Source organism: Hypanus sabinus, chromosome 16 (assembly GCF_030144855.1).
Source record: "Hypanus sabinus isolate sHypSab1 chromosome 16, sHypSab1.hap1, whole genome shotgun sequence".
Taxonomy (NCBI): Eukaryota; Metazoa; Chordata; class Chondrichthyes; order Myliobatiformes; family Dasyatidae; genus Hypanus; species Hypanus sabinus.
In genome coordinates this window covers 52,280,595-52,295,686 of record NC_082721.1, presented here as the reverse complement: position 1 = coordinate 52,295,686, position 15,092 = coordinate 52,280,595, and the positions used below count along the sequence as shown (strand labels likewise).

The 15,092-nt window shown below is 41.4% G+C and overlaps 1 protein-coding gene across 10 annotated transcripts in view; it reads right to left on the bottom strand.

Annotated features, from left to right (window-relative positions):
* LOC132406298 (DNA-binding protein RFX2-like) overlaps positions 1 to 15,092 on the bottom strand; it is a 219,634-nt gene that overhangs the window by 53,148 nt on the left and 151,394 nt on the right. For all 10 annotated transcript variants that reach the window (XM_059991762.1, XM_059991766.1, XM_059991758.1 and 7 more), the window contains one exon: positions 11,756 to 11,874. In XM_059991762.1, the coding sequence (XP_059847745.1) occupies positions 11,756 to 11,874 (119 nt within the window). The remainder of the gene's footprint in view (positions 1 to 11,755; positions 11,875 to 15,092) is intronic.

Genomic DNA, 15,092 nt, shown 5'->3' with positions numbered 1-15,092 from the left:
ACTACCGTAGATTCCAGACTACAGAGCGCACCTGATTAAAAGCCACACACTCTAATTTTAGAAAGAAAATCAATTTTGTACTTGTACAAGCTGCACCGGATTTTAAACCGCAGGTGTCCCACGTTGTAATATCAGATATTTATACAGAAAGATATCACACGTGAGGATTTTTTAACTTTTAATTAAATCTGTATGGTAACAAACAAATATATATTGCAAATGCTTTTTTTTGAACAGTGCCTGTAACACAGCTACTTTTAAATATACATACGTAGCGGTAACACACAAATTACGTTGCGTATACTTTTTTACTGAACAGTGCACGAACAACATTCCAATATCTCCTAACTACTGGTTAAAAAAAATATATATACTGCAGCCTACCAGGAAAAGTTATTGATCGCCTTCTTCATCTTCCTCCTGCGCACTAAAACAATCAAAGTCCTTCAGTGTCCGAATTGAATAAAACCTCAGGATCTCATCACTCACTTCAGTCTCTTCGTTGTCGCTCTCACTTGAGCGCACGCGGTCCTCTTCATCACGCAGCAGTCCAGCCTTTCGAAACCCGCTGGTGATGGTGGAAGTTGTGACACCGCTCCACGCATTTAGGATCCACTGGCAGACTTGAGTTAAAGATGCTCTTCGCATGTGTCCTGTTTTGGTAAAGGATTTCTTGCCGCTCGTCATCCAAGCCTCCCACTCAACGTGCAGCGCCACTTTAAATGCCCGGTTCACGCTGATGTCCAGTTGCTGCAAATACTTCGTGGTGCCCCCAGGAATCACAGCTGGAATTGAGTTTGTACTCTTGATGGCAGCTTTCACTGAACTTTCATTGTCAGCCGCTTAAAAAATCACCATCAGTGGAAGCTTTAGTCCGGATGCTGTGCAGCTCAGAACACAAGTAAAGTGCGTTCTCGCATGGCCACTTGTTTTCAGTGTGATGGACGAGTCACCTTTTTTATTAACAGTCCGAGTGAGAGGCAGGTCAAACGTCAAAGGTCATATTTATGATATCATCTGGCCTGATGGAATTCTCCGCTATCTTTGTTTGAGTGAATGTGCGGAAGTTAGCAAGTTGTTCCTCGTGGTCGGGAGGGAGCTGCTGACACAGAGTCGTGCGTACCCTGACGGACAGGCCTTTTCGTCTCATAAATCTAAAACACAACGATGGCCCACCTCTAAAATCTTCGATTTTCATTTTGGTGGCGATTGCTTTAGCCTTCAGTCTGATCTGCATGGTGGAAACACCGCGGCCGCCTGCTCTCTGTGTGTTAACCCAGTCTTCAAGAAAGTTTTCAAGTTCGGGCCATCTGCTATGATTACCTCGGAAAGCTTTTGTCGTCTTTTTGCATTGACTCAGTTCTTCACGCTGGCGTCTCCACCGTCTCAACATCGATTTATTTATGCCAAGATTATGTGCAGCAGCTCGATCTCCTTCTTCAACCGCCAGATTGATCGCCTTTAACTTAAAAGCTGCATCATATGCTTTTCTTCGAGTGTTTTCCATGTTGATGAGGGTGAGTACAAATGACTGATTTACAATAATTTAATTGTGAAAGTGCGCTTGATTTATCGTACAATTTCATTGGACCTCTGTGAACTACTCATCAATTTTATTGGTCTACTGTTACGAGGCAAAATGTTTTTGGCGGCATGAAAAAAAAACATGCATTAGCCGCACCGTAGTATAGGCCACAGTGTTCAAAGCGTGGGAAAAAAGTAGCGGCTTATAGTCTGGAATTTACGGTATGTAATGAGACATAGATATATATATTTAATGTAACTCAGATTATTTTTCTCTATATTTATCATGTCTTTCATTGTACTGCTACCATAAAATTAACAAATATCACGTCATATGCTGGTGATATTAAATCTGATTCTGATAGCAATTAGGCTAATTAAAATGGTGGCAATACATTTTTAATAACTGCTTCCAGCTGTAATATCAAGGAGTCTACTTAAGATCTGCATATTTACACAACCTTCTGCTCACTGCCTAGTTTGTGGAGATTGCTGGTGGTCTGCCCTTAGACCACAATTTTTATAGCTGATTAGCAAGACCCTGTGCAAAGGCTCAGAGAGTCTTCTGCCATGATAGACATTAAAGCCCTGCACTCAGATATTTTATAACCAGTTATTTTTTAACACTCAAAAGTATTTAAAAATGTGCCAGTTGAAGCTGGTGCAGATGAAGGCTGGGAAATCTGAAGCTGAAGTTCAAGTTTAATTGTTATTCAATTATACATGAATACAGCCAGACGAAACAGTGTTCCTCCAGGACCAAAGTGAAAAACACAGTCATACACAGCACAAGGCACAAATAGCACATGTAATTACAATAACAAAAGAAAGTCACACAATAAACAAAATAATACAGCCCAAGTCCTGTAGATTAATGATGCATGGATGTTATCAGCAAGAACAAGCTCGCATCAGTCCAATCATCATGTCCTAGTGCCACAGGTGAACACAATCCAGCTTGTCTTCCACCGAGTGAACCCTGGAGGGCCACACTGACTGCAGGGGGCAACTCCCAACCCAGCATGGATGCCTGCCACACCACATCACCTCCGGTGCTTCCTTCCCTGGATGGCCGCAACAGGCAACCGCATGGCATGAGGGCCTGGTCTACACTACAATCAAGGTCACACAGCTCCCTTAACATCGTTCTCACCAATGAACTGGTGAACTGGATTTGCAGCATTCTGCTTTACCAATGTCTTGTGATCACAAGGAAAACATCCAAGACAATCATTTGCACCTTTTTTTTAGACTGTCCACTGCCTCCGCACACTGACTCCAACACCTTCCTATAGCAGGTAGCACACGATCCGTACCAAGTCCCGACCCTCCATTATTGAGCAACTCACGAATGGGGTAGACTGCAAAACTTGATGTTCCTAATATACAGCAGTGGCTTGCGATCATTAAAGAGATGTAAACGAGCAATTACACCTTTGTTCTGACCCAGAGAGCCCATAGCAAACATGCATGCTGCCATCTTATTGCAAGGAAAATTTCTGGAAGCTTACACTGTCAATTGACCCTACAGTACAATGAAGGGTGACCAGGGCCTATGGCTAGCAGTAACAGAAGGTCACACCAATCATTGAATCAAAACTGAGAATTCTCTACAGATCTATCCATCAGCTTTTAACTGTAGGATCTACCTAAGCTTAACATTTCCAATGGGTTTTCTTTGCATGGTCTTTGATAAATACATGAATGGGAGGGGTATGGAAGGCTATGGTCCAAGTGCAGGTTGATGGGACTAGGCAGAATAATAGTTTAGCATGGATTAGATGAGCTGAATGGCATGTTTCTATGCTTTACCATTTGGAAAAACTAAATAGATTTTCCTAAAATAACTTTTCTTAATTGCTAGGAGAGGTGAGAGGGTGTACAGGAATGAAATGGATTGGCTGGTTGAGTGGTGTTGCAAGATACTGTACCTGTAAAAAAAGGACGGGTTGCACTTGAATCCTGGGGGAACCAATATCCTGGTGGGGAAGTTTGCTAAGACTACTGGGGAGAGTTTCAACTAGAATTGTTGGGGGTGGGCACCAAACTGAAGAGACAGGGGAAGAGCAGGCTAGCTCACAAATAGAGAAAGCTTGTAGACAGTGTGAGAGGAAGGACAGGCAGGTGATAAAGAAGGGACATGCTCAAACCGAAGGCTTAAGATATGTCTATTTTAATGCAAGGAGTGTTGTGAACAAAGCGGCTGAGCTTAGAGCGTGGATCAGTACTTGCAGATATGATGTGGTGGCCATTACAGAGACTTGGATGGCTCAGGGACAAGATTGGTTATTTCAAGTGTCACGTTTTAGATGTTTCCGAAAGGACAGGGAGGGAGCAAAAGAGGTGGGGGCGTGGCACTGTTGATCAGAGATAGTGTCACAGCTGCAGAAAAGGTGGACGCCATGGAGGGATTGTCTATGGAGTCTCTGTGGGTGGAGATTAGGAACAGGAAGGGGTCAATAACTTTACTGGGTGTTTTTTATAGGCCGCCTAATAGTAACAGGGATATTGAGGAGCAGATAGGGAAACAGATCCTGGTAAGGTGTAATAGTAAGAGTTGTCATGATAGGAAATTTTAATTTCCCAAATATCGATTGCCATCTCCCTACAGCAAGGGGTTTAGATGGGGTGGAGTTTGCTAGGTATTCAGGAAGGTTTCTTGACACAGTATGTAGTTAAGCCTACAAGAGGCGAGGCTGTACTTAATTTGGTATTGGGAAATGAACCCGGTCAGGTGTCAGATATCTTAGTGGGAGAGCATTTTGGAGATAGTTATCATAATTCTATCTCCTTTACAATAGCATTGGAGAGAGATAGGAACAGACAAGTTGCAAAAGTGTTTAATTGGAGTAAGGGGAATTATCAGGCAGGAAATTGGAGGCTTAAATTGGAAACAGATGTTCTCAGAGAAAAGTACGTAAGAAATGTGGCAAATGTTTAGAGGATTTTGTGTAGAGTTCTGTACAGGTACATTCCAATGAGAGAGGGAAGTTATGGTAGGGCACAGGAACCGTGGTGTACAAAGGCTGTAATAAGTCTAGTCAAGAAGAAAAAAAAAGCTTACAGAAGGTTCAGAGAGCTAAGTAACTTTAGAGATCTAGAAGATTATAAGACTACCAGGAAGGAGCTTAAGAAGGAAATTAGGAGAGCCGGAAGGGGCTTGGTGGGCAGAATTAAGGAAAACCCCAAGGCATTCTACAAGTATGTGAAGAGCAAGACCATAAGACATGAAAGCATAGGACCTATCAAGTGTGACAGTGGAAAAGTGTGTATGGAACTGGAGGAAATAGCAGAGGTATTTAATGACTACTTTACTTCAGTATTCACTATGGAAAAGGATCTTGGTGATTGTAGTGATGACTTGCAGCAGACTGAAAAGATTGAGCATGTAGATATTAAGAAAGAGGATGTGCTGGAGCTTTTGGAAAGCATCAAGTTGATAAGTCGCCGGGACCAGATGAAATGTACCCCAGGCTACTGTGGGAGGCGAGGGAGGAAATTGCTAAGCCTCTGGCGATGATCTGTGCATCATCAATGGGGATGGGAAGGTTCCGGAGGATTAGAGGGTTGCGGATGTTGTTCCTTTATTCAAGAAAGGGAGTAGAGATAGTCCAGGAAATTATAGATCAGTGAGTCTTACCTCAGTGGTTGGTGAGTTGATGGAGAAAAACCTGAGAGGCAGGATTTATGAACATTTGGAGAGGTATAATATGATTAGGAATAGTCAGCATGGCTTTGTAATGGGCAGGCTGTGCCTTACAAGCCTGATAGAATTTTTTGAGGATGTGACTAAACACATGAAGGAAGAGCAGTAGATGTAGTGTATATGGATTTCAGCAAGGCATTTGATAAGGTACCCCATGTAAGGCTTACTGAAAAGGTAAGGAGGCATGGGATCCAAGGAGACATTGCTTTGTGGATCCAGAACTGGCTTGCCCACAAAAGGCAAAGAGTGGTTGTAGACGGGTCATATTCTGCATGGAGGTCGGTCACCAGTGCTGTGCCTCAGGGATCTGTTCTGGGACCCTTACTCTTCGTGATTTTTACGAATGACCTGGATGAGGAAGTGGAGGGATGAGATAGTAAGTTTGCTGACAACACAAAAGTTGGAGGTGTTGTGGATAGTGCGGAGGGCTGTCAGAGGTTACAGCAGGACATTGATAGGATGCAAAACTGGGCTGAGAAGTGTGAGGTGGTAGGTCAAATATGATGGCAGAATATAGACAATAGACAATAGACAATAGGTGCAGAAGTAGACCATTTGGCCCCTCAAGTCTGCACCGCCATTCTGAGATCATGGCTGATCATTCACTATCAATACCCAGTCCCTGCCTTGTCCCCATATCCCTTCATTCCCCTATCCATCAGATATCTATCCAGCTCCTTCTTGAAAGCATCCAGAGAATTGGCCTCCACCGTCTTCTGAGGCAGTGCATTCCACACCTCCACAACTCTCTGGGAGAAGAAGCTCTTCCTCAACTCTGTTTTAAATAACTGACCTTTTATTCTCAATCCATGCCCTCTGGTACTGGACTCTCCCAACATCTGGAACATATTTCTTGCCTCAATCCTATCAAATCCTTTAATTATCTTAAACGTTTCAATCAGATCCCCTCTCAATCTCCTAAATTCCAGCGTGTACAAGCCCAATCTCTCCAATCTCTCTGTGTAAGACAGCCCTGCCATCCCAGGAATCAACCTAGTGAATCTACGCTGCACTTCCTCAATTGCCAAAATGTCCTTCCTTAAACCTGGAGACCAAAACTGTACACAATATTCCAGGTGTGGTCTCACCAGGGCCCTGTACAAATGCAAAAGAACATCCTTGCTCTTGTATTCAATTCCCCTTGTAACAAAGGCCAACATTCCATTTGCCCTCTTCACTGCCTGTTGCACTTGCTCATTCACCTTCATTGACTGGTGAACTAGGACTCCTAGGTCTCTGCATTTCTCCCTTACCTAACTCGACACCGTTCAGACAATACTCTGCCCTCTTGTTCCTGCTTCCAAAGTGGAAAACTTCACATTTATTCACATTGAATGACATCTGCCAAGTATCTGCCCACTCACTCAGCCTATCCAAGTCTCCCTGTATTCTCCTAACGTCCTCTTCGCATGTCACACTGCCACCCAGTTTAGTATTGTCAGCAAACTTGCTGATATAGTTTTCAATGCCCTCATCTAAATCGTTGACATAAATCGTAAAGAGCTGTGGTCCCAATACAGAGCCCTGTGGTACCCCACTAGTCACCTCCAGCCAGTCTGAGAAACACCCATTCACTGCTACCCTTTGCTTTCTATCTGCCAACCAGTTTTCTATCCATGTTGAAACCCTGCCCCCAATGCCATGAGCTCTGATTTTACTCACCAATCTCCTATGTGGCACCTTATCGAATGCCTTCTGAAAATTTAGGTACACAACATCTACTGGCTTACCCTCATCTAACATCCTTGTTACACCCTCAAAAAACTCCAACAGATTAGTCAAGCATGATTTGCCCTTGGTAAATCCATGCTGGCTCGGCCTAATCCTATTTCTGCCATCTAGATGTGCCACTATTTCGTCCTTAATAATGGACTCAAGCATCTTCCCCACGACTGACGTTAGGCTAACAGGGCGATAGTTCTCCGTTTTCTCCTTCCCTCCCTTCTTGAAAAGTGGGACAACATTAGCCACTCTCCAATCTTCAGGAACTGATCCTGAATCTAAGGAACATTGGAAAATGATTACCAATGCATCCACAATTTCCTGAGCCACCTCTTTTAGAACCCTCGGATGCAGACCATCTGGACCCGGGGATTTATTAGCCTTCAGTCCTACCTGTCTACTCATCACAGTTTCTTTCCTAATGTCAATCTGTCTCAATTCCTCTGATATCTTATGACCCTGGCCCATCCATACATCTGGGAGATTGCTTGTGTCCTCCCTGGTGAAGACAGATCTAAAGTATGCATTAAATTCTGTTGCCATTTCCCTGTTTCCCATAACAATTTCTCCCAATTCAATATAGTATTAATGGTAAGACTCTTGGCAGTGTGGAGGATCAGAGGGATCTTGGGGATGCTCAAAGCAGCTGCGCAGGTTGACTCTGTGGTTAAGGCGGCGTACGGTGTACTGGCCATCAATCGTGGAATTGAATTTAGGAGCTGAGAGGTAATGTTGCAGCTATATAGGACCCTGGTCAGACCCCACTTGGAGTACTGTGCTCTGTTCTGGTCGCTTCACTACAGGAAGAATGTGGAAGCCATAGAAAGGGTGCAGAGGAGATTTACAAGGATGTTGCCTGGATTGGGGAGCATGCCTTATGAGAATAGGTTGAGTGAACAAGGCCTTTTCTCCTTGGAGCAAAGGAGAATGAGAGGTGTCCTGATAGAGGTGATGATGAGAGGCATTGATCGTGTGGATAGTCAGAGGCTTTTTCCCAGGGCTGAAATGGTTGCCACAAGAGGACACAGGTTTAAGGTTCTGGGGAGTAGGTACAGAGGAGATGTCAGGGGTACGTTTTTTACTCAGAGAGTGGTGGAGGCAGATACGATAGGGTCCTTTAAGAGGCTTTTAGATTGGTACATGGAGCTTAGTAAAATAGAGGGCTATAGGTAAGCCTAGTAATTTCTAAGGTAGGGGCATGTTTGGCACAACTTGTGGGCCGAAAGGCCTGTATTGTGCTGTAGGTTTTCTATGTTTCTAACATCAGCAGAACCAAGGAACTGATGGTGAACTTCAGGAAGGGCAAGTTGGACACACCAGCCCGCACTAAGAGGTGACCAGTGGAAAGAATGAGCAACTTCCAAGTTCCTGGTGTCAACATTTGAAGGGATCTGTCCTGGGCCTAACACATTGATGCAATTACAAAGAAGGCACATGAGCAGCTTTGCTTTGTTGAGCACTTGAGATTTGGTATGTCACCAAAGACTTTGCAAATTTCTGTAGATGAAGAGTATTCTGATTGACTAAATCACAGCCTGGTATGAAGGCTCCAATGCACAGGATATGAGGCTGCAAAGGGTTGCAGAGTCAGTTAGCCTTATCATTAACACAATCCTACCCACCATTAAGGATTTTCTTAAGATGTAATGGTGGCATCCATCATGAAGGACCCTCATCATCCAGGACACACTTTCTTCTCATTACTATATCAGAGAGGATGTAAAGGAGCCTGTAAATCCACATCCAATGTTTTAGAAACAGATTCATCCCCTCTGTCATCCATTTATAGAATGTTTTTTGCACTATTTGTTTATTTTTGTGGTTTATGACAGTGCTGTTGCAAAACAACAAATTTCACAATATAAGTCAGTCATAATAAAAATAATTCAGATTCTACTTTTAATCCTTCTGGAATCCTTATTCTGCACATGAATCATCTGCAGTCTATTGAGACTCCACAAGGCAACTACCATCTCCTTGATGTAACACTAGAACTCTAATGCCCTGACTCTTGACACTCTGATCATCCCAGCTAGTTATCACTATGACCTTCCCATCTCTCTTCTGAACTACTGACCTCTCAACCTCTGGTTCACACAACCTAATTTACCTCTACAGAACCAAGTCCCAGAACCCAATCCTCCCACTGATCCAGATTCCCATCAACATACTGATCCTTCCAAGATCTTCACCAACCCACTGACCTGTCCCAGACCCCCATCAACCCATTGATTAGTTTGTCTTACATGGCCAATTTTGTTAGCTGTACAGTTCATCAGCTTGTAAGAATCTGGCATTAACTCTCTTACATAGACACAGATGACAGTCATCCACTGATTGAGCAGTAATGCTGTGTTATTTGAATACTTTTCAAAGAAAGTGAATATGTTAATAGAGAGAACTTACTTCTCTTTGAGTGGTTTATAATTCTTCCCAATCTCTTTTCCTGGATGTTATGATGTAGACCACGAGCTAAAACTAAATGCGAACAGTATCACAGAAGAACAAAATACTAAGGATACTACAAATCTGAAATTAAAATGTAGTAAGTGAGCTGATCAGGCAGCACTGTACAGAGAGATACCCAGTTAAGGTTTTAAGTTTATGTGCTCAGAAATAAAGAAACAAAGGTTCTCATAAAAGGGCACTGGTGTTGACTCTGGTTTTCTCTCTCCCTGATATACAGCCTGGCAGTATTCATCTTTGTAATTACTTCAATATAAATCAAAGCTTAAAGTTTCAAGTAAATATTAAAGTACCTATATATCACCATATGCAACTCTGAGATTCATTTTCTTGCAGGCATACACTGTAAGTCCAAGAAACACAACAGAATCAATGAAAGACTGCCCCCAACTGGTAGGTCAAACAACCAATGTGAAAAAAACTATGTAAGTACAAAAATAACTATAAATAAGCAATAAATATCAAGAGTTCTTAAAAGTGAGTCCATAGGCTGTGTGAACATTTCAGTGATGGGGCAAATAAAGTTGAGTGAAGTTATCCCCTGTGGTTGATACCTGATGGTTGAGAGGTAAACACTGGTCCTGACAGCACTCTGTGTAGATTTGTTCAATTGTGCGAAGGCCTTTACCCGTGATGGACTGGCCTATATCCACCACCTTTTGTAGGATTTTCTGCTCAAGGGCATTCGTGTTTCCATACCAGCCGTGATGTAATCAGTTCATACTCTCCATCACACATAAGACCACAAGATATAGGAGCAGAATTAGGCCATTTGGCCCATCGAATCTGCTCTTGCATTTCATCACGGCTGATCAAACTTTCTTTGTTAGCCCCAATCTCCTGCCATCTACAGAACTCTGTCAAAGTTTTAGACAGCGTGACATATTTTCGCAAACTCCTAAGGAAGTAGAGGCACTCCCGTGCTTTCTTCGTAATGGCACTTGTGTGTTGGACCCAAGGCAGATCCTCCGAAATGATAACATTGAGGAATTTAAAGTTACTGACCTACTACATCTCTGATCCCCTAATGAGGACTGACTCATGAACCTCCAGTTTCAAGCTCCTGAAGTCTATAATTTGCTCCCTGGTCTTGCTGACACAATAAGAGGTTGTTGTTATGGCACCACTCTCCCTCCTAGTATGTATGCAGATTCATCACCATTTTTGATTTAGCCAGTGACGGGTCAAGAGCAAGCTTACATATTGTATTGGAGCTGTGCTTCACCTCACAATCATAAGTAAAAAGAGTAGTGCAGAGGCTAAGAACACAGCCTTGTGATGTACCTATGTTGATGGAGATTGTGGAGGAAATGTTTTTGTCGATCCTAACTGACTGGGGTCTGGCAAGTGAGGAAATCGAGGCTCCAATTGCATAAAAAGTACTGAAGCCAAGGTCTTGAAGCTTATTGATTAGTTCCAAGGGGCTGATAGTATTGAATGCTGAGCTGTAATCGATGAACAGCATGTATCTACGTTATCCAGATGTTCCAGGGTTGAGGGAAATTGAGGTTTAATTTTCAGTATTATTTTAGTATCTATTGATTTTAGCATTCCAGAGTGCACAGAATTAGGGATGTGGAGGCAAGGAATCTACCAATGATAGGCACTCTTAACAGCTTTATATAATCGCCTATTATGAGTATATACACACAAATTAGTAGTATAAACCTAACTAGTTTGAAGTCATTGTATTTAAATTCACATATATAAAAAGAAAAACACAAGTACAGCCTTACCAACTCATTTTTGAAAGGTCAGTCTGATAATCATATAGTCATATATATTTTTGAATTCCAGTCTTCACTGATGGAAATATTTTCATTGTTGACCTGTCATGCTGATGTGCACGTTCATAACACAAAGTGAGAAACTACTCTTTCACAGTCATAGGATGACTTCCTCCATTAAACTGTCAAAAGTCTCCATCCATATTTACATATATAAGAAAGCAGATATCAACATAAAGTACCTTGTACATGAAGATCAAATAAGCTCAAATGATTTGTGATGCTAAGAAATAAACTAGACTATCCAAATATTGGAATATGGAATAAAATTGAAAGTAAAGTTTAGATTTGGGCCTGGCAACATTTTTTATTACAGTATCATATCATCAAGGCAATTCGCCACATGACATGACCTAGGAATGCAAGAATACTCAAGAATTAATTAACACAAGATTCACCAGAACCTCAATACATTTAAAGAAGGCAGGCAGATTACAGCATGGAACGCAACTGTCAGAGCCTACACTAACAATGGAATGACCTCATAATTTGATTGGTTAATTCAACCATCCATCTCTCCTATACCCTAGTAACTTCCAGAAAAACTTACCTCACAATGTTCCCTGTACAAAACCTGCAATGTCTTCACTTCATTCATTGTGATATTCTCTGGCAATGGAGAATCACCAATCTCTGCATCAACGAACTCTGGCAGTGCACGAGTCACGTCTAATGGGAGCAACGGTTAAACAAATCTATAAGTAAATTTTGCATGCTTTGTTCTATGTTACTTGAATTTTGTATGCCCATTTATTTTTGTATTTATAAGCCCAATACTTGTTTTAGATTTTTTTTTCTTTATCATTTTCCTGTTTAGTCCTTTGAAGCTTTTCTCAGTCAATGACCTTTCATCAGAAGCTATTGTCTTGAATTCTACAACTCCAATTTAATCCTTATCTCAACTGTTCAGCAGCCTTCCCATTCTGCTGCTATCCCAGGGCCTGTCTCACTTAGAAATATGTCCTCCTTCACCAGGGCTGCTCTTTCTGACCCAAATGCCCATACTGATTAATCACTGTGCAACTTCCTTTCCTCCACAGCACATTCTATGGACTCAGCCGGTGAATCAGACTTCACTGTGCCTCTACTGTGGATGGGTTCATTAGGATTATGCTATTTCAAAAAAAGAACCTGCCTAATCACACTTTTCTGCCTCGTTTCAGCTGCCACAGTTGCACCAGTGCTTTTCTTACCACCAAGTCAGACCTTGGTCTGTCTGCCTATTCCTATGTTACCAAGTGTGTACAGCAGCCTGTTTCAACATCGCTCTCTTAGTTAAAATTCTTGCACTCTACCATCTACATGTACTACAAGTATTTTCTGAAGGAGAAATCTCCATTGCTTTCCTGTCTAGCCTTCACTCAGTCATCCTTAGTGACTTCATGCTCCCTTCCATTATATGCTGCTCTGTTTATGGAACTCACTGTCCACCTATTCCAATGTCACTCGCTACATTAAAAGCCCAAACCATTCACAGACACCCCAAAACTTCTTACATGGTTTCAAGAGGTAAGTTTCTCAATACAGTCAATATATCCATTTGAGAGTAAAATTTTAAGTAAATTTATTAGCCCAATACTTAGGTTCATTTTCTTGTGGGTAATCACAGTAAATACAAGAAACATAATAGAATCAATGAAAGACATTTCCAATAGGATGGATGAACAAAAAAACCAACATGAAAAAAACAACAAACTACAAATACAAACAGAATGAAAAGAAGTAATAATAATAATAATAATAATAAATAATAAGCAATAAATATCCACAACATGAGATGAAGAGTCCTTGAAAGTGAGTCCATAGGATGTGGGAACAGTTCAGTGACGGGGCAAGTGAAGTCACCCCTCTGTTTTAAGAGCCTGATGGTCCTGAAGCTTCTGAACTTTCTTCTTAATGGCAGCAGCGAGAGGAGCACATGACCTAGATGATGGATGCTGCTTTTCTGTGACAGCGTTCTGTGTAAATTTGCTCAATGGTGGGGTAGCAAAGATAGTCAGTTTAGGGAACTCTGGTTAACAAAGGTTATTGAAGGTTTGATAAGGGGGAAAAAAGGGCATGTGGATATAGGAAATTGATATTCGATAAGTCGATGGGGCTTACAGGGGATATAGGAGACAACAAGTTAGGATGGCAAAAAGGGACTGTTGTAGCTTGTAACTTCAAAACATTAAACTAACTTAAATGAAGGCAAGGGATTCTGGGAATGCTCCCAAAATGAATTATTTCAATGAATAAGAATGCTTAATCAAACAATATATATATACAAAATTATTCAAATATTACTTAAATATTAAATACACAACACACTTCCTTACTTAACTATAAATTCCAACTCAATAGAGAATGCATCTCAACTCACATTATATTATATCTCACAGTATATTATATAATACTACTACTATATATAGACATACAGTGTAGCAAATTTCAAATTGCCTCACTCAGGCCTAAAGACTTAATTGCTGTGGAGGATTTCTTATTCTTGGAGGATAATGTCTTTCCTAACAAGGGGAATCATTGTCAGGTGAAACTTGTGGCTGTGAAAACAATCTCATGTTCTGGTGCCTCCCCTGTGTAGGAGTTGACTCTGAAACCACAGGAAATGGTTCTGACAGCGGTACCACCTTTCTTCTTCTAGCTTGTGCATTTTGATCTTCGGAAGGTGCATTTAATTCACTGGAGTATTCTTTTATTAATTATTCTATTGCGTCCATTATGATCTGATATTCCCTCTTGGTTGCCTCATCCATAACATCATCTGATGAACCCTCTCTTTTTGTATTTCTACTGATTCTTTTTGGCCTTCCATTCATCCAGCTGGACTTTGGTCTTTGCACCTACTTTTACAAGCAGCTTTTTGCCTCACACTTGTAGTTCATGCAGTAACCTTAATGCACACAGAGTAGATTCTGGTTCTTTATACTCACAAAAGTTGAATGCTTACAACTTTCCTGTATCTCCTTGAGCGCCCTTCCAGCTTCAAGCCAAGCTACATTTCGCAAATAACTGCCTGATTAACATCTCAGGAGCATTCGATGTTGCCTACAAAAACTGTTACAGTTGGATCACTGCTCTTGACACTTTCACGATTCTTCTGAGCAGCATGCTCCTTCCTTGGTCCAGTATGCTTTCCAACCAGAGGCACAGAGCTTGTCACCAGCACCTGTTTGCCCTTTGGTGGGGAATGGTTATGGCATCATCCAATACCTTTCTTAATTTGTTTTCAGTTGGCTTCATTGCAGGGGATGCAGCTTGCAAGTGGTGGATGGACCTACAATCAAGTTGTAGTTGTTTCAGCCAGTGATGTTTTACCCAATGTGGCTGGTTGGTTGTTGTATTTCACTATTACAAATGTCATGTTATTTTTTCTCCAGTATAAATTCTTAGTTGAAGCTTCAGTTCAGATCTTTTTAATGCCGTTCAAACACATTTTGTAGAATGACTGAAACAGCTGAACCAATGTCTAATTCCATTTTAATTTGCTTTTAACTTTTGTCATATAGCTTGTCTACTGTTAATTTTCACACTGTAAATCATAATGCTACACTGTCCTGTGCCACTTTCATTATCAGAATTTTCACCAACAGCATGCAGACTAGTGCTGTTTTTGAAACTGCAACTTGACTTTTTAGCTTTTTCTCTTTTTTTTTATTTTTGATTGCCTGACATGCTCCTGTACGTGTCCTATTTTGTTGCATTTTCTGCAAGTTTCACCTTAAACCTGTATTTGTGCCCTTTCCACAATGGTAACACATTTTGTTTGGCCAGACCGGTTTCTGTTTAAATGTTGTACTTTTGTTCACACTCACTTTCACTTCTGTCTATGACTCAATTGCAACTCTTGTCTGATGTTTCCATTGATAAAGCTATTTCAACTGCTCTTT